The sequence below is a fragment of the Sebastes umbrosus genome, chromosome 1 (assembly GCF_015220745.1).
Source record: "Sebastes umbrosus isolate fSebUmb1 chromosome 1, fSebUmb1.pri, whole genome shotgun sequence".
Classification (NCBI taxonomy): Eukaryota; Metazoa; Chordata; class Actinopteri; order Perciformes; family Sebastidae; genus Sebastes; species Sebastes umbrosus.
This window is the reverse complement of record NC_051269.1, coordinates 16,343,177-16,361,956: the sequence shown is the minus strand read 5'-3', so window position 1 is coordinate 16,361,956 and position 18,780 is coordinate 16,343,177. Positions and strand designations below refer to the sequence as shown.

General features: G+C 40.2%; 1 protein-coding gene across 2 annotated transcripts in view; it reads right to left on the bottom strand.

Annotated features, from left to right (window-relative positions):
• Positions 1-18,780, bottom strand: part of asic1b (acid-sensing (proton-gated) ion channel 1b) — a 198,235-nt gene that overhangs the window by 21,593 nt on the left and 157,862 nt on the right. For both annotated transcript variants that reach the window (XM_037785119.1, XM_037785109.1), the window contains 2 exons: positions 8,774-8,924; positions 2,513-2,640 (listed from right to left, as the gene is read on the bottom strand). In XM_037785119.1, coding sequence (XP_037641047.1) covers positions 2,513-2,640; positions 8,774-8,924 — 279 coding nt within the window. The remainder of the gene's footprint in view (positions 1-2,512; positions 2,641-8,773; positions 8,925-18,780) is intronic.

Sequence of the window (18,780 nt, the reverse complement as noted above, 5' to 3'; positions counted from 1 at the left end):
GATAAGCTTGCTAACTGAACAGCTTGAGCTCACTGTTTAAATTTCAAATGATTGAGATCCTGCCTGGCCTGTGAATGTTCTGTAAAGCTCTCAGTCTGCTGGGGAGTGACGGGGGCAGACAAGGGCAGAGCCATCAGGAGGGCCTCAGAGGCAGCAGAGAGATCCTCCAGATGGTTGAGGATCAAGGGGAGTGGAGTGAGCAGGAGGGTGTGAGCGGTACTGGGACACGGGCCAGGGCTTCATCACCTGGGCCATGCAGGATGTCCTCAAGGCTGAAAGCCCCAAAACACCCACAATGATCCCAGGATACATCACTGATTATATTAGCCACTTTATGAGGTGGTGTATCTTCACACTAGACAAGGTGATTGCATGACAATTGTCTAGACAAATCAGTAAGCATCCATGTAAACATAAACAGATTATGACAGACATCTGGGACAGTTAAGCAATCGGATTTGAAGTTGTCAGAGTTCAAATTGAATTTGACATTGAACATTTTTTTGCCTATTGAAAAACTGACAGCAATGTCAGATGGTAAGTGTTAGATGAGTTTGACAAGATGAGCCACCAGCAAAGCCATGCAGGCTAAAGCTGGTTATATTAAAAAAAACAAACTTAGCTGCGACAATGAAACAGAAATAAAACATATTATTAGTACAAGCCACGCTGACTTACACATATACCTCTACTTTGAAGACGAGAAAAGGTGTGATTTTGTTAATACTATCAGGACTTGAAGAAAGACTAGCAGCATTACTATTGCGGTAAATATTCACGGAAAGCTACATACACATACACTTTAGGCAGTTTGTATTGTCAAAACCTGGCTAAAAGCCATAAGAAAGCTTGGCCGAATAATATGTAATATCATTTCTGTTTATGTCTATGCCGATGACACACAACTTTATATGTCTGTAAAATCTGATGCCCTCAGGGAAGAATAGTCTGATATAATTCTGTTTGGGTCATTAAACACATCAACATTTAATGATATATTTGATAACCTTGCTCCTTCCTAGACTAGGAGTTATCTTTGATTCCAATCTAAGTTAGTATGGTTCAGCCCTGTTTTTATCGATTATGATTTGTTTAAACATTTTTTTATTAGGGGCGACTTCTAGCTCACCCGGTATGTCGTGCGCCCATGTAGGCTGAGTCCTTGGCAAGATCCGTGTCATCCCCTCTCTTTCCCCCCTTTCCTGTCATGCTCCAGCTGCTCTAACAAAGGCAATAAAAGCCCTAAAAAACAAACTGATCATTATCTGAAGTTTTACTGATTACCTTTTAATCACTGTATGCTCTAGCATACATTGGGCAAAAGTTCCATAATAACCTTTCAGCATATTTTAATTCAAGTGTTCTGAGAGATAACTAGACTTCTGCACTTCCTCATGGCTCTGATTTCAGGCTTTAAAAAATCTAGCCCGTGACGGGAAACTTTGGCCAACACACAGGTCATTTCAGAGAGAGAGCATTCCTATTGGCTGTTCATTCAACCAAGGAGCTGCTGTCAATCACTCGCAAGCTGCGATCAAACGGTCAAACTAGGCAGCGCTGATCAAATATGAATCAATATTCTGATACTGTAATGCCTATTTCTTGTCTCAAATGTTTTCAGAAACATCTTGTAGTGTACTGTTTAGCTGTAAAATGAGAAAGTTTGGTCCGCTTGGTGGGCGGTGCTTGGTATTTCCTCAACTGATTTATGCAAGAAATAGGCATTACAGTAACAGAATATTGATTAATATTTGATCAGCGCTGCCTAGTTTGACCGTTTGATCGGAGTTTGTGAGTGATTGACAGCTGCTCAGAGACGGCAGGCTCCAGCTCGGCTCTGATTGGTTGTTTTCCTCCGGTCTGTGAAATCTTGCAGATGCCATTAGGAGCACCGGAGGACACAGAGGCACATGATTCTTTTTTCAGATTACCTGTCTCATGCACTACTGTCAGGATATAGTGACCATTTTATAAAAATAACTTTTTTAAATCATATTATCTCCGATTCTACCCACTGCTGCTTTCATCTCAGATCTTGTGACAAAACAGTCCCATGATTTAGATTTAAAACTAAAGGAGACAGTGCATTTGCTGTCAGTGGCCCCAGAACTCTGGAACAGCCTTCTTGATGATATTGGTCTTGCTACCTCAGTGACTTTCTTTAAATCACTACTAAAAACTCTGCAATCGTTTCTCCAATAATTGGACTTGCTGTGCCAAGTCACTTGGCACAGCTTTTTGTTGTTTGTTGTTTGTTTTTGCAAATCACTTTGTAACATTGTTTTGAAAAACAAAATACAAGTAAAGGTTATTATCATCATTATTATTCAAGCGTGAAAAGAGTGGCTCACTTTATATTTGCATCCTTTTGATTATGTGATCTACAGTCACAATATCTCTTTGGAACCCTCAAAAGGCCAATACTGACGTACAGATTCTCCCTGACAAAATGTGCTGAGACATATTCTTGTGTTTTTTGTATTTCATTTCTGTCATCTTTCTCGAGACGTACCCGTTGTTCCTGACAGGAGACAAAGGTCTGAAACCCCGGCGCCACTCCAAAGCCCAGCTGGTCTATGAACGGCGGCTCGTCCTGGGTGTGGATCTGAACTTTGATCCCTGCTTCAAACGACGTCTCGTCTGTTGACAAGAAGAGGTTAGGACATTTACAACAGGGATGATGATTTGTATGCACACATAGGCCTGCATGATCTACCCAGCAGCAGTTGTTACTAATCAAATGGAGAAAAAGCTTTGCGGCGGTGGAATATGTTACAGCCAGTGAGAGAAAAACAAGCCGGAAAAAAAATCTAACAAGCAAGAATATAAACACATGAGAATTTGAATTAACTAGTCTTATTTGAGCTGGAAAGAAGCATTCCTGTGGAGTAATTGATAGTTGACAGTCACATTGTGGTCTTTCAGGAGTTAACAATAGCTAGAATGAAGAGTGAAAGGATACAGATGGGCTTCCTAAATACAGCTGTTGATGACAATATGTGCCCCACAGGAGTCTTATTTACTTCAGGGGGAAACGTGGAAGTGAATGGATAAATTAATAAATAAATGATGAGGATAAAAGGAAAATCAATAGAGCTGACAGCTTCCTTCGCTACAGCACTCTGCCGTATAGATTTTAAATGAAACAGATGGGAGTCCTTGATACTGAGATCAGGGGAACATCACAATGACATGGTGACTCAAGCCTATACTCGTGCAAACATATTTGTATCACATTTGCAGAGTCCTGGAACTGCTTATCATGGAAGGCTGGATTCAAGAGATTTAGTTCCTTTGAATGTTGGCTGGGGGATAAAGTAGGATGTCTGTTTCCTGCCGCCTTTCCTCCCCGCTTGTCATTTGACGTCGTCCTCTAAGTGCCAGGCTTTCTCAATATTTTTAATTAAAGGGCTCAGGAATGCGGCTGGAATTCAGCACGAGAGCTTCGTCAAAGAGCGACGGACTTTAACCGCTACACGTCGCTCTTCTGAGACTCGATACAAAGCCATCTTTTGCTGCTGCCAAGACTAATGCTCGAGGTTTGGAGCAGCAACATATACATATGTAGAGCCCAAGCTCCTGCTCGCAAAAGAGTATGTTATCTTTAAGTCATGGCCATCTGTCATCCTCATACAATTGGAATAATGATATTCAGGCTGAACCTCGGAATGAAATGGAAACTTGATCACACTTGATGCTGCACAAGCATGTCCAGCTGCCTCAAAGTTATTATATACACTGCCTGGGCTTTGTTCTGAAATAATTTCAGGTATGCAGCAATCACACAGAAAGTGTCTTAAAATAGTCATGGATACATACTGTTGCTATGGTATTAATAGGAAAATCACTAGTTTATCAGAGAGAGAGGGAATGTAATTTTTAGGGCTGTCAAAGTTAATAACACTTTAATAAATCTTCCGGAGGTTATAGCAGGCTCAGTGTTAAAGCTAGATAGAAGATACTGTTATCATAGGAAACTAGGGAACCTAATGAATCCATTTGTACCAAACATGTCATAGCTAAGCAGCAAGGAGGTTAAATAACGCTCCACACTTGAGCAAAGTTTTGGTGAGGAAAAACTGGCATGGCCATTTTCAAAGGGGTCCCCTTGACTTCTGACCTCAATATATGTGAATGAAAATGGGTTCTATGGGTACCCACGAGTCTCCCCTTTACAGACATGCCCACTTTATGATCATCACACTGACACACTGACAGCTGTTGTTGCCTGTTGGGCTTCAGTTTGCCATGTTATGATTTGAGCATTTTTCTTTATGCTAAATGCAGTACCTGTGAGGGTTACTGGACAATATTTGTCAATGTTTTGTGTTTTTAGTTGATTTCTAATAATAAATATATACGTACTTTTGCATATAGCAAGCATATTTGCCCACTCCCATGTTGATAAAAGTATTAAATACTTGACAAATCTCCCTTTAAAGTACATTTTGAACAGATAACAAAAAGGGTGATTCATTTGCGATTAGTCGTGATAAACAGACAGCCCTAGTAATTTAATATTTTATCGAACTACATCATCACACCTGCCCACTCACATTTTCTTGGATGTCTCCTTTAAATGCCATCATGCTGAGCTCTTGTGGTACTATTTTGATCAAGACGGGGCCTCAGTGGTTGCCACTGTTGCCTCACAGCATGAAGGGTTTGAAATCGATGCTTCCAGCGGTGTTGTTGCTATGAGGGGTTCGTGTGTTCTTCCCGTGTACTGCCCGGGTTTCCTCTGATTGCTCCTGTTTCCTCCCACAGGTCAAAGACACGCAGGTCATGTGAAGTAAAATCTCTAAATTGCCTGTATGTGTGAAAGTGAGTGTCATCATGTGTTAGACTAACACTCTCATAGACTGGCGGCCTGTCCTGGGAGTAACCTGCTTCTCACATAATGCATGCTGGAATATGCTCCAGCCCCATGCGGCCCTTGAAGGAGATAAGTGGGTATACAAAATGCATGGATGGAATATCCAGGATACTCAGCTACTTGTTTAGACTAGGGGCCTCATTTATCAATCATGCATACTCACAGTTTTGCGCTTAAACCATGCGTGCACTCATTTCTACGCACAGAATCTGCTTCATTAATGTTTTCATCTTGTGCTTAGGAATAAATGCATACATTTAGGACCACTCCTGACCAGGAAAACCAACAAAACTTTAGTGGTACACACAAGTCAAAGACACATAAAGCAAAACTCTACCATGTAATAATGGATAGATTGTAAACTATGGTCCCTCAACACATTTTTGTTATATTTATAAAACATAATAATGTAATAGTTCTGTCAAAGTAAAGTTATGCCTTTTAATGGCTCTATTTCCACTGGTTTCTCCTGTACTACATCACTGAGCACCTGTGGAGTCATATACCAGATCCAATTCAGACTTTATTAAGGACACAACTCATGGGGGGTCCATAGCACGATAATATACAAATACAAAGAAGAAAAGAAAATATCTTATATATATAGATATATGTATGGATATATGTAGGTTATCTGACTCCTGGCGGAGCTCAGTTCAGGGTTGGTTAAGGAAATGAAATAATACCAATAATCGTGATTAATCGCATGATTGTCCATAGTTAATCACGATTAATCGCAAATGAATCAAACATTTTTTATCTGTTCAAAATGTACCTTAAAGGGAGATTTGTCAAGTATTTAATACTCTTATCAACATGGGAGTGGGCGAATATACTTGCTTTATGCAAATTTACGTATATATTTATTATTGGAAATCAATTAACAACACAACACAAAACAATAATAAATATTGTCAAGAAACCATCACAGGTACTGCATTTAGCATAAAAAATATGCTCAAATCAGGCAACAGGCAACAACAGCTGTCAGTGTGTCAGTGTGCGGACTTGACTATGACTTGCCCCAAACTGCATGTGATTATCATAAAGTGGGCATGTCTGTAAAGGGGAGACTCGTGGGTACCCAAAGAACCCATTTTCATTCACATATCTGGAGGTCAGAGGTCAAGGGACCACCACTGGATTCCTTAGGTTTTCTAGTTTCACATGATACCAGTATCTTCATTCTAGCTTTAAAACTGAGCCCTCTACAATGTAAAAATTGCAAGTTGCGTTAATACGTTAAAGAAATTAGTGGCGTTAAAATAAATTTGTGTTAACTTTGACCGCCCTAATATAAATGTATGATCATTGTGTTCTTTTGTGGATTTCTATTTATTCATAATAAAAATATAAATGCAACACTTTTGTTTTAGCTCCCATTTTTCAAAAGGTGAAATAAAAGATCTAAGACTCTTTCAATGCACAAAAAAGACTTATTTCTCTCCAATTTTGATCACAAATTTGTTTAAATCCGTGTTAGTGAGCACTTTTCCTTTACCAAAATCACCCATCCACCTGTTGTGTCTCACTGCATCAGCTTGCAATAAGCCCTTGTAAAGCATGTGTGTAAATAGTATAAACAGCGTAGAACACAATGAAACAAAAGCAACACTAGTAACAATGCAGGAACATACATAAAATTAAACTTATATCCAAAAACACTCTGCGGGGGCAGCTGCTTTCTAGTTTGCTCCTTTTGTCCACAACAGCATTTAGGTCTACAAGGACTTTCAGAGGGAAGTGTGGACCATATTTGGTATTCTAGAGGTGTTTCTGTGTGTAAATGAGCCTGTACATGAACGAGGCCATGGTTGAATAGGTTAGATTCATCATTGTTCATGGTGTGATGTCGTGCGTGTACATGTTTGATAAATTTGGACAGTTCCTACGCACACATTCACAAGTTGTGTGCTTTGAGAAATGAGGCACCAGGTGTTTGAACTGGCACATTATGCATTGCACAGCATCCAGCCAGATTAAACAAACAGGTACTAAATGCTGTTATAATAGAACTAATCAATGACCAGTCTGCATCATTTTGGCATGAAAGACAAAACCTGCAAACCAATCCCCTTGAAAAAAATACTAAAATAAATTGAATAATGAAAAGGGAATAAAATACGTCAGTGTGTATGTATCGTAGTTAATGCATCCTGAGATCATCCTCTCTGGTAAAAGTCTTTAATCATTTAATAACCTTACATAAAGAGTATTATATATTAATATCTTTAAATCATTTAGGTGTGGAGTAGATGCAGATTCATATTCAAATCTTATAGTCACAGCTTCATGTTTAATGATGATCATATGCAGTGTGCTTCTGTGACCATATTGAACTGTCTCTTTACATTCATTGCCCTGCGTGTATATAAAATATTGATACAAACGCACAGCAGCATATGCAGCTGCATTAAAATCAAAGTTTCAGGGTCTCCTGGAGCGGCACTGAGGAGACTCAGCAACTGTGCTGATGAGGGTACGGCTCCGAGCGGGGGAGCCTGTGGCCTCCATTGATTTTTATATCTGGCAAATGGTTTCTGCTCTTGTTTGATTCATGTGGATCTGAAGCCTAACTGACAAGAGATACAATTATATTACGATGAAATAAAATGTTCCTGATCAATATCCATATGTCTTTATACGGATTAGTCGATAACACCCCGCGGACACTGCGGGCGCATTTCAAATGATCTCAGCGTGTATTTTTCATGGTTCATCACTCGTAATTAATGAGTGTAGAGAATGTTTCAGAGAATATTTCATATTTCAGGTGTATAACTTAGCATGAATTTGCTACAGATAAAATACATTTTTAACTAAAAATCTAAAGCAGGTGCCCAAACTTTTTCCCTTGTTGGGCCAAAACTGGAACTCAGTGGTGGGCCTTGGGCCAAGAGTAAACAACTATTGTATTGTATAGTTAAGGTACTAAATGGTACTAGGTTAGTCCCTAATTGAATATTATTTTAACTTTTACATAGTTAACCCCTTAAAACTCACCTGCTGAATACAATTGGGCTCATGTTTCATGTGATGTATCCTCCAGGTAAGCTTACCCGTCTCTCCCCATACAGGCAAGTATTCATCCTGCTGGATGTCCAACAGCAGCTCTAGGCCGTTTCCCATCCCACCCTTCATCGTCACCAGGGCTCATTTCCAGTCGTACCCAGTTTATGCATTTCCAAGACTGTTTAGGGACCCCAGTATGCAAAAATATTCAACTACTCTATTTTTAGAACAGATGAAATTAACACATTTATACTGCATTCAAAAAACTGCATGTTTTTGGCCAAAACTGCCTGTGATTATCATAGAGTGTCTGTAAAGGGGAGACTCGTTGGTACCCATAGAACCTATTTTCATTCACATATCTTGAGGTCAGAGGTCTTTCCGACAAGCTAACATGACAATGGATTCCTGAGGTTTTCTAGTTTCATATGATAACAGTACCTTCACTCTAACTCGAGCTTGCTACAGCCTCCGATAGACAGTAAAGTCGGCAACTTAAAAAAATTCTAAACTAATGTTTGGCCAATTTTTGGCCCGTGGGCTGCACTTTAGGCAGCCCTGGTCTAAAGTATGCACATGTTCACTACACTAGATGGATTTAGGGTTTCACACAATTACTCGCTTGCACTGAGAGTAATACAGTCTAGTCAGGCCTCTATCTCAGGGATTAGAGAGGAATCCCTGTGATAGCTTTTCCCCCCTGAGGTTTCTTAGAGCACCAACACTGAAAATAACCGGCTACTTTGGTGTTTAATTGATTAAAAACATTAATCTTTTTAACTCAAAGTCCTCGCTTAAGGGCAAAACCAATCTTGTGGTTTTAGCTGAGGTTTTCAGAGCTGGGAACAGGATGTTTCATGTGATGTATCCTCCAGGTAAGCTTACCCGTCTCTCCCCATACAGGCAAGTATTCATCCTGCTGGATGTCCAACATCAGTTCCAGGCCGTTGCCCATCCCACCCTTCATGGTCACCATGAGAGGTCGTCCATCCTTGCCTGAATTAAAGGTATAGCACTTTCCGTAGCGTGTGAATATCTGAAATAGACAAAGAGACAAATGCAGGGATTTTAGTGATACATGGTCACAACAACATGGAGGAGAGACGGGCTGCATCTCAACTCTGACCCTAAAGTGAAAATCTCAGTGTGTGTGTTAAACTCTTAAAACGTGGAGATAAAGGTAGTGCAGAGCAGCGGGATTTGAATTGAAGCACCTACAGTAACTGGTTCTTGTTACGCTGTCAGCTGCAGACCTCAGAGGTCTTAGTGTTGAGATGCTGTTGACAAACTGAGCCTTCACCCCTCTCAGTGCTGCATGAAACAGTATGTGCTTGAGTGGATATGACATGACTTTTATTTCAGAGTGGGATATCCTCACACACAACAATGACTTCTGGCATCAAACTAAATCTTGCAAAAAGGGATTGAGGTTCCTCTCAGAGCTCCAGATACAAACTGTTCACATTTTAGAGGATGTAATGATTTCTGTTTTTAAATAAGGAGCGATGATTATCACAAAACTCATTTGACGTGTACAAAATGGATCCACAAATGGGTATATATCACTTTACATGTAAACTTATAACATTTTTATGTGAAATTAAAATACGTGTTTACAGAGTAAGTTATGCATATTTTGATCAGGGCACATATTTGTGGATTGTCTTCTGTGGATTACAACTATTAAAGTCCAATAAAACAGTGGATTCATCAATGAGTCACCTGACAGAAAATTAAACTGCAAATTCTATAAAATTTGTCATTTTTTTAAGCAAAAGTGCCAACCATTCACTGGTTCTTAAATGTGAGGATATTCTGAATTTCTTTGTCATATCTGACAGTGAACTGAATATTGTGGGGTTTTGGACTGTTAGTCAGATTAAACGACTATCATTTGAAAATGTCAATTTGTGCTCTGAGAATTGGTTTACTCGATTATGTCTAGTCAATTATGAACAAAATGCTTTGTTGCAGCGCTAATCATGATCAGACCTAGGGCTGCAACTAACAGTCATTTACATTATTAATCAATCTGCAGATTATTATCGGTATTATGGACTGGTCCATAGAAATGTCAGAAATAGTAAAAAATACGGCACATACCCAAGTTGGCATATATAAGTGTCTTGTCTTGTCCGTGTAACAGTTCAAAATCCCCAAATATTCAGTTTATTTTAATAGAAACCCAACAAAACCATAAAATATTCACTTTTAAAGGTAGTGTGTAGGATTTGGCAGCATCTAGTGGTGTGGCTGCAGATTGCAAACATCTGAGAACCCCTCCGCTCACTCCTCCAAGACTGTGGTAACGTGAGCCACCAAGTGCAAAACCGCGGTAACGCCGTTCACCTCGCTCAGAGGTCATCCTTACCATAATAACATTACTTTAGGAGCAACTGAAGTAAGACGGCGGCTGGCGGTACCACTGTTTTGCACTCTGCGGCTCACGTTACCACAGTTTCACAAGCGTGTCGGAGAACTACGGTGGCCTTCAGGTAACGTAAAGACCCCAAAGTCTCTCTCTAGAGTCAGTGTTTTTTTGTCCGTTCTGGACTACTGTAGAAACATGGCGGAGCATTATGATGAACTCAGTGAAGAGGACCCGCTCCCTATGTGGATATGAAGGGCTCATTCTAAGCTAACAAAAACACAACGATTCTTAGTTTCAGGAGATTATACACCAATGAAAACATAGTTATGAATATTATATTCCATTTCCGCTAATAGATCCCCTGAAATGTTACACACTGTTCCCTTAAGGAGCTAGAACCAGTTAGATTTTGTGATTTTTCTATTAGAATTGACTAATTGTTTCAGCTCTGATCAAATGATCACCGAGGGTCTCTTTTTTCTCTCCAAACTGGATTCAAAGCATCTTGGAAAAAAAGGTAGGCCAGATCAAGTGAGCGCAACATGCTCCAGTTCCACTTTTATCTCCACAGTATGACACAAATCTGCATATGCAACTTAGAGTTCAATGAAGACTGTGAAGCCTTGTCAAATCCTACCTGCCCTCAGGTTACATGCCTGGAGTGTGTGTTCTGTCTTATTAGTGGATCAGGCATATAATGTACGGTACTGCTGGATAGCTACTGTGGAGCGCAGCAGAAACCTGTGATCTATTGGCCAAGACATGATTGCCAGTGAACTAATGGATGTGTAATCGAATCATAGACATTAGGAATTGGAAAGCCATGGCCAGGATCCAGCATAAAAAACATTCCTCTACTTTGTTGTCAAGTAACATGATTGTGAGCCCTGTATCAAAGCATCCTCGCTCACAATTAACTTATTATTAACCTTCAACATTTTGACATTCATATGAGGAAATGGTAAAAGGAAGTGGAGGCGGGGCTCGCAAAGAACAAATGACAATAGGAGCAGAAGAGTAATAAGTGAAATAAGTCTCCTATTGTTGTCCTCCACGCTTTGTCTAAATATTGTACTCACAACATACAATAGAGATAAGGCTTCAATGAGAGGAAGCGGCACAAATAACTTCATCATAACACAGATAACTTGTATAAAAGGATTCTTTTTTTAGCCGAGACCAGTGGTGGATGAAATATTAAGACCTTTTACTTAAAGCTGCAGTGGGTAGAAATGGAGCAAATATGATTTAAAAAAGTTATTTTTATAAAACGCACAGTAGTGCATGAGACAGGTAATCTGAAAAAATCATGTGCCTCTATGTCCTCCGGTGGAGGTTTTTATGGTTTTTATAAATGCAGTATAAATGTGTTAATTTCATCTATTCTAAAAATGGTGTAGTTGAATATTTTTGCATACTGGGGTCCCTAAACAGTCTTGGAAATGCATAAAATGGATATGACTGGAAATGAGCCCTGGTGACGATGAAGGGTAGGATGGGAAACGGCCTGGAGCTGCTGTTGGACATCCAGCAGGATGATCAGAGCTGTAATTTTACATTTTAGCTGTAAAATGAGAAAGTTTGTGACCCGGCAGTTATGTTGAGATCAGTCGAGGAAATACCAAGCACCGCCCACCAGCTGGAGCAAACTTTCTAATTTTACAGCTAAAATGTAAAATTACAAGATGTTTCTGAAAACATTTGAGGCGAGAAGAAGACATTACAGTAACAGAATATTGATTCATATTTGATCAGCGCTGCCTGGTTTGATCGGAGTTTGCGAGTGATAGACAGCTTCCTCCGTTGAATGAACAGCCAATCGGAACGCTCTCTCTCTGAAATGACCTGTGATTGACCAAAGTCTCCCGTCATGGGATAGATTTTTTAAAGCCTGAAAACAGAGCCATGAGGAGGTGCAGAAGTCTAGTTTTCTCTCAGAACACTTGAATTACAATATGCTGAAAGGTTATTATGGATTTTTTGCCCAATGATGCCAAAAACATTCTGCCTACTGCAGCTTTAAGTAAACGTGGCAATACTACAGCGTAAGATTACTTTGTGACAAGTAGAAGTCCTATATTCAAAGTTTTACTTGAGTAAAAGTACAAAAGTATTACCATCAAAATATACATAAAGTATCAAAAGTAAAAGTACTCAATATGCAGAATGGTCCATTTCTGCATAATATACATTATATAATTGAATTATAATTAGTGACGCAAGTTCATCACTTTAATGTTGCAGCCGGTAAAGGTACAGCTAAGTTTAAGTACTTTATATACTGCTGGGCAACTTAACCTGTGATAATACATCATAATGTATTAGCTGATTTATTTTTTTGATTTTCTATTAATAATCTGAATATGCAAAGTCACTAGTAACTAAAGCTGTCAAATAAATGTAGTGGACTAAAGGATACAATATTTGCTTTCAAAATATAGTAAAAGTATAAAGTAACATAAAATGTAAATACTCAAGTAAAGTGCCTCATAATTGTACTGAAGTACACTACTTGAGTGAATGTACGTAGTTACATTCCACCACTTGCCGAGACTGCCTAAAAATGTTGTTGTACTTCTTGTGAACGCATCGTGATGAACCTCGGGAACACATAAGGAGGCGTTTATTACATGGGTGACTTATGAGTCATGAGACATTAGCACTTCATGACAAATTATTCAAATGTCACAACAAACACCAGATGCACAGAGCGGGAAAAAAACTGTGTCCAGAGTTAGTGTAATGTGAATCCTGTTCAGTGAAGTGTGCAGGAAAGAAGGGAGCGGGGAATCACAATGGATTGCCTCCCAGGGTGCGGCTTTATGGGAGCTTTTAAGACGCAAAGTGGTGAAATGTAATAAAAAGCCTTCTGATGTCTGGACACAATATGAGATGTGACCTTTTGAGCGCGTAAGTGGCAAAACTGAGTCAAAAACAGTGTCTGCAACAATCCGCCTATGTGCGGCGACTCCAGAGCAGAATACCAACATCAATAAAATGCCCCTGAAAAATCCATCTTAGTCCTGGAGTCGCCTCTCACTATAATCAGATCCCTGTTTGTCATTACTCTTTGGAATAAAAGGCAGGGAAATCTTACGATATCAATGCACCAACTGCACAAAATATCTGATGAAATGAATGGGCAAAACAGTATGCACAGATTTTCCCCGTGAGACCCTGCAACAGCCAAACAAGCCACATTATACCTAAAGATCTAAAAGCAACCAATTCGAGACAATTTCTTTCCATAGTTTTACCCGTTTACATCTTATAATGACTGATTTTTCAGCAGACAAGTTTGAACATTCTGAGAAAGAGGCTTACACAGAAAAGCATTTGGCAGATACGCATCAAGAAAACAGCGATAAGATTGTTGGTGATTGTGTGGGAGCGTGCGTGTCTGTGTCTCAGCATGTGCATGAGCATGCACGCACATTTGCATACAAGAATATGAATGAGGATGGGTAGGGTGTGTGTACAGTATTTGCGTGCGTGCGCACAGCCACCCCTTGCTTGCCATCTGCGTGTTATGTGTCGATAACGTGGTGATTGACTACAGGAGGCCTGTAGTCAGAGTTGCTGTGGTAACCAGGAGATTGTGCTGGCTGCATTGAGAGAAGAGCAGCAGCAGTGGGTGCCGGTGGTGACCTTGGGGAGTCAGGATCTTCATTGTGTTGTGCAGCTTTGAGGTTTGCGCTCTGTCTCAACATGCTTCTTCGTGTCTGTCAATCGAACAGCCCGTCTATCTTGCTCAATGTTGTCGGCGGTGTTGTTGGAGCATAAAATCTCCCACAAAATAACAATTCAGCAGGAGCTATTCTGGAAAAATTCAACCTTTTACCACAGACAGAAACCCCATCATCGCAAAAACAAAAGAAAAGCTCTAAATTAATTAATTCTAAATTAAGTGGGGCAATCAGGGCAGCATTGGATGGCTCTACACAGTGATGGTAAACACTTAAAATGGGTTGGCATTAACCTTGTTGCTCAAATGCATTCAGTGGTAGGGGTGAGCAAATATTTGCGATGCCTATAAGCAGCTTTTCTGAAGAGATAAATCTGTTACTGCATTTGGCTCTAACATTGAGCCCTGTGTACATTGTATTTAAAATGAGACCCACTGCATCTTCTGAACTTGTAAACACAGGAATGAAATATTTAATCCGATTCCACCTATGAGGAGAAACACTGAGAGAGACATCACCCTCTGTCATTCTCGCAGGGTGTGGAAATGTCACCATGTCTCTCTTCGATAAATAATTCACAGACACACAGCCCGAGACGGTTGAGATGGCCCTTGGCTATCCCTCACATGACAATATGACAAGGATGCACAAGCTGTTCCCTAAAGTTGCCAGGGAGCCTCTTTCCCTCCTCTCCACTGATTTCAAAATCAGCACTGAGCACAAAGGTGCAATGCGTTATGACAGCTACAAAAACAGACACCGAAGAAAAATTGTCTGGCTCGTACTTGGCACTGAATCAACTCAGCTAAAAATAGGATTTGCTCATATTCTCACTGTTTTATATGTAATTCATTTAAACAAATACAACAAGTAGATGTTGAGGTGTGGCAATTTATCCACTGTCTGTCATTGTACTATCGCGTTAACTTTGACAGCCCTAGTAAAAATGTGAAAGGCTCTCTCTAGAGCCAGTGTTTGGTTTGTCTGTTCTGGGCTACTGTAGAAACATGATGGACTCCGTGAAGAGGACCCGCTCCCTATGTAGATATAAACGGCTCATTCTAAGCTAACGAAAACACAACAAGTCTTAGTTCCAAGTGATTATACACTAAAGAAAACATGGTTATGAATATTATGTTCCATTTCTGCTAAAAGATCCCCTAAAATGTTACAGTGTTCCTTTAAGGCAAAATAGATGAGAAGTCCTAGAGGTGCTCAGAATCATGGGAAGTTTGAACACCTACCGTTCCACGGCGACTAAACAAACTTAATCTGCTGATGAGGACTGTGTAATTCTGCCAAAAGCTCCAGATGAGCTACTAAATGGACCTTGAAATGAGACATTATGAGATTATATTGTAGGAGTTTATACTGTCCACCTGTTGTACCACACTTTCCAAAATGCTTCTGACTAGTAGTCAGAGAGCAGGTGTGAGTTAAATGTGTTGGTAGAGAGAGCTGAAAGCGTACTGCCAGTGGAGTGAGTTTTTCCAGTGAGAATGAGTCAAAGGAGTCACACCTGTTAAATATAATGTGTATGCTTGCACTGCTTTATGGACTGATGATGGATTTGTGCCTTGAAGATTATGAAATCTGCAATGATCAACGTTTTTGTGTGCGATGTGAAAGCGGTCACATGTAGTGATGATGAACACACAAATAATCATTTGACTCGGCATTTCTCCGCTCTTTAGTGTTTTTCAGCTCATTGTTTTGTTTTTACAGCCTTCAGCTTTAAGGCCTTTTCGCACCAAGTCCATATTTTTCATCAAAAATTGTCTCATGTATAAAAATAAAATCGACCTCATGTCGTGTAAATCATGTTTGCATATGTCATTACATTTTTCGGAAGAGGTTAGATTTTCTGTGTTTTTTGTATCCGTCAAAAGGCAAAAGAGGGTTGTTTGACCACTCAGAACCACCGTCCGTGCAAACGTCATCATCCAAAAAGGCATCTGATAAAATGATTCACGTCCCGCAGCACAAAGCACTTTACGATACAGAAATGAAAGAATACAGAGATGTTGTATTTAAAGATAGATTGTGGCAGATGAGTGCAGAACAGCTAGGAATCGGGTATGGTCGCAAAACAAAGGATGTACGAAAGATTAGACAGTAGTGATTGTGCTCTAGGCAGCTAAACGATAGCTTCTTGCTAATGTCATTCAGTCATTAGCCCTGTTTGGGACCCACATAATGAATTCAGTTTTGTCTTGTATAACAAATTTTCGCAATGAAGAGAAAAATAAAACGCATTGGACTAAGTGTGCTAGGTTTTTCTGCGTAACGTTTTTTTATCGTATGACGGATTTAAAAAACATATACGAAAAAAAACAGACTTGGTGTGCAAAGGTTCACTCTCACCACTCGCACCGACAGCGTTTTCGGACAGAGCAGGCAGCTGTTTTCAGTGAAAAAGCTCTGAGAAACTTACTCTACACTACCCTTCCCAGCACCAAACAATACACTGACAAAGTTAGTGACCGGTGAACACAGCGTTGCATTTAGCAGCTAAAGAGACATATATTTCTCCTCAAGAGGTGGTGGAGAGCAAAACTAAGCTACAAGATGAGTGAATATTGGACTTAGATCTATCAGGTGGCCAGAAACATGACTCCAAATGAGTGTTTATGTTGTTCTGTGTCTGCTCGATGTGTAAATAGGCAATTTGTCAATGTTGTGTTGACAGCTTGTAGTGCTGCCCCCAAGTGGCCGAAACATCAATTACAGTAATGCAGGTTTAAGCAACTTTGCAAATTCACAAGTCTAGAGAAAGCTACCAACACTTCACGTTCGTTGTTTCTTGTTTGAGCCGGTTGAAACTTCATCTCCAATTACACACTATTCATGCTGTTCTCATACACCGTTTGTACATTTAACTACTTAAAGTAATGCACTGTAATTTGTATATATCCCACGAAATCAATTTGTAATCGTGAACCAAAAAGTATAAAAAGCGACAAACACAGCGTAGGGAGGAGGTCAGGGAGGATGGGTGAGTCAAAAAACACCAGACTTTCGCCCAGGAGACCGGTGTTCGTACCCCGTGTGAGTCACGTGACATCCGTACTTAAGTTACAGCACATCTGCGATTTTATTCCTAACAAAGATGTTTTGTTGCCTAAACCTAACCACGTTGTTTCCTGTGAAGACGGAAGTTTATTTTGAAAAGACTGTATGCATGTAACAAGCAGAATTTGACACGTGTTGCTGGACATTTGTAGGAAAACACACAAAAAATGATGAAGACATTTTCGTAAGATATCATACGAACCGTTGTATGAGAATACATTGCATTATTGTAGCCTTGTAGTACTTCTATCAGACAAAGAGCAGTAGTAGCTGTAGTTTCTTAGCAAGACTAACTGGTAGACTTTTAGGGTGGAGTTCTCTTAACATTTCATCAACAAATCTACCAAAAGGCGCCAATTACCCTGATTGTCCAGTAAATACACCTTCAGTTAAATTTAAGGGGGTAAACTGCCAATCGATAGGGTGCACAGGGGGAACTGAGGCTGTCTGCATGTTCTCGGATGGATTTTGTAAATGAAATCAATGTCTGAGACCTGTAAGTGAGGACAGGCCAGCCTGATGAGAATTAAGCATGTGTGTAGTTAAAAACACAGATAAAGAAGGATGGAGCAGCCGCATGGAGCGAGGGATGGATTGATGAGGCCAGTAGACCAAATTTTATAGAGTTTCAAAAGAGACCCGGCAACACGGGGGTCCCTACACAAACGTCAATACATCCTGAGACCTATTGTATGTAGACAGGCTCGCCTTCCTCCTCCACACCTCGCTTCTCCTGTGTGACTGATTCTATTGGTCACGACAGCTTGCGTCGCCCGCCCCGAGGCCAAGCAGGCATGACATCATCGATTATCTATGCACAAGCACATATCCCCAAAACTCAGACCTCAGCATTATGTTTATCTGAGAAACAGGTTGCTGTTGCTTGGTCACCCTTTAAAAGACTCTGCTGCACAACACGAAGCGTTCCTAAAGACGCCGGTAGGAAGACATGTGTTGGACTGTGATAACTTGTTTTGTGGTTCCAGATTTGAGAAAAAAAGAGCATGTTTGAAGCATTATTTTGGGGATAGGGTTTGATGACAAAGAGACCGAGGGCTGCCACCGAGGCAAGCAGTTTCAAATTATAAATTACCCTCGGAACATAAAATAACCCCGCCGCACAGGGCAAAAAACGGATTTCCCCAACATCAAACTGTGTTTCAGACCCCAGAAGAAAATCTACTTAACTGAAAACAAATTTGGGTAATGAGGTGGGGGAGAGAGAGCAACAGAGAGGAACGCCGGCTTTCTCATTGTTTTCCACGCGATGATGGAGTGCAATCAATGGGGCTGCAGTTTACCAATGAGGCCAGCGCTAACTGTTTTCCATCACGGTGTCGGGGAGTGCCGTAAAGCCTCGCTAAATGAATCAAAAGTCTTCATTAGGGGCAGATTGGTCTCTTGCGAGTACATGGCTTGTACACACATTGATCCAGCAGTGATGGACGACAGTAGGGGGAAACCCATTCAGACCATATGGTGGCCGCAGAAGGCTGCAATCATCTCCAATGAAATGATCCAACTTTTTAATATTGTTTGCTGTGGAATTTACAATCACAACTTTCACCACAGTATCTCTGTCTGTGGGTGAAAACTGTGAGACAAGACGTGAGATGAGTGAGAGAAACAAAGAACAGATGAAAAAAAAATGCCATCCTCTAACTGTAATCTGTTATAAAATGCAAACATCACACCCCAACACTTGCAAAGTGTTGTCAAGTCAGTCAGTTTAGAAAAAACTAATACAGCAATATTATGAAGAT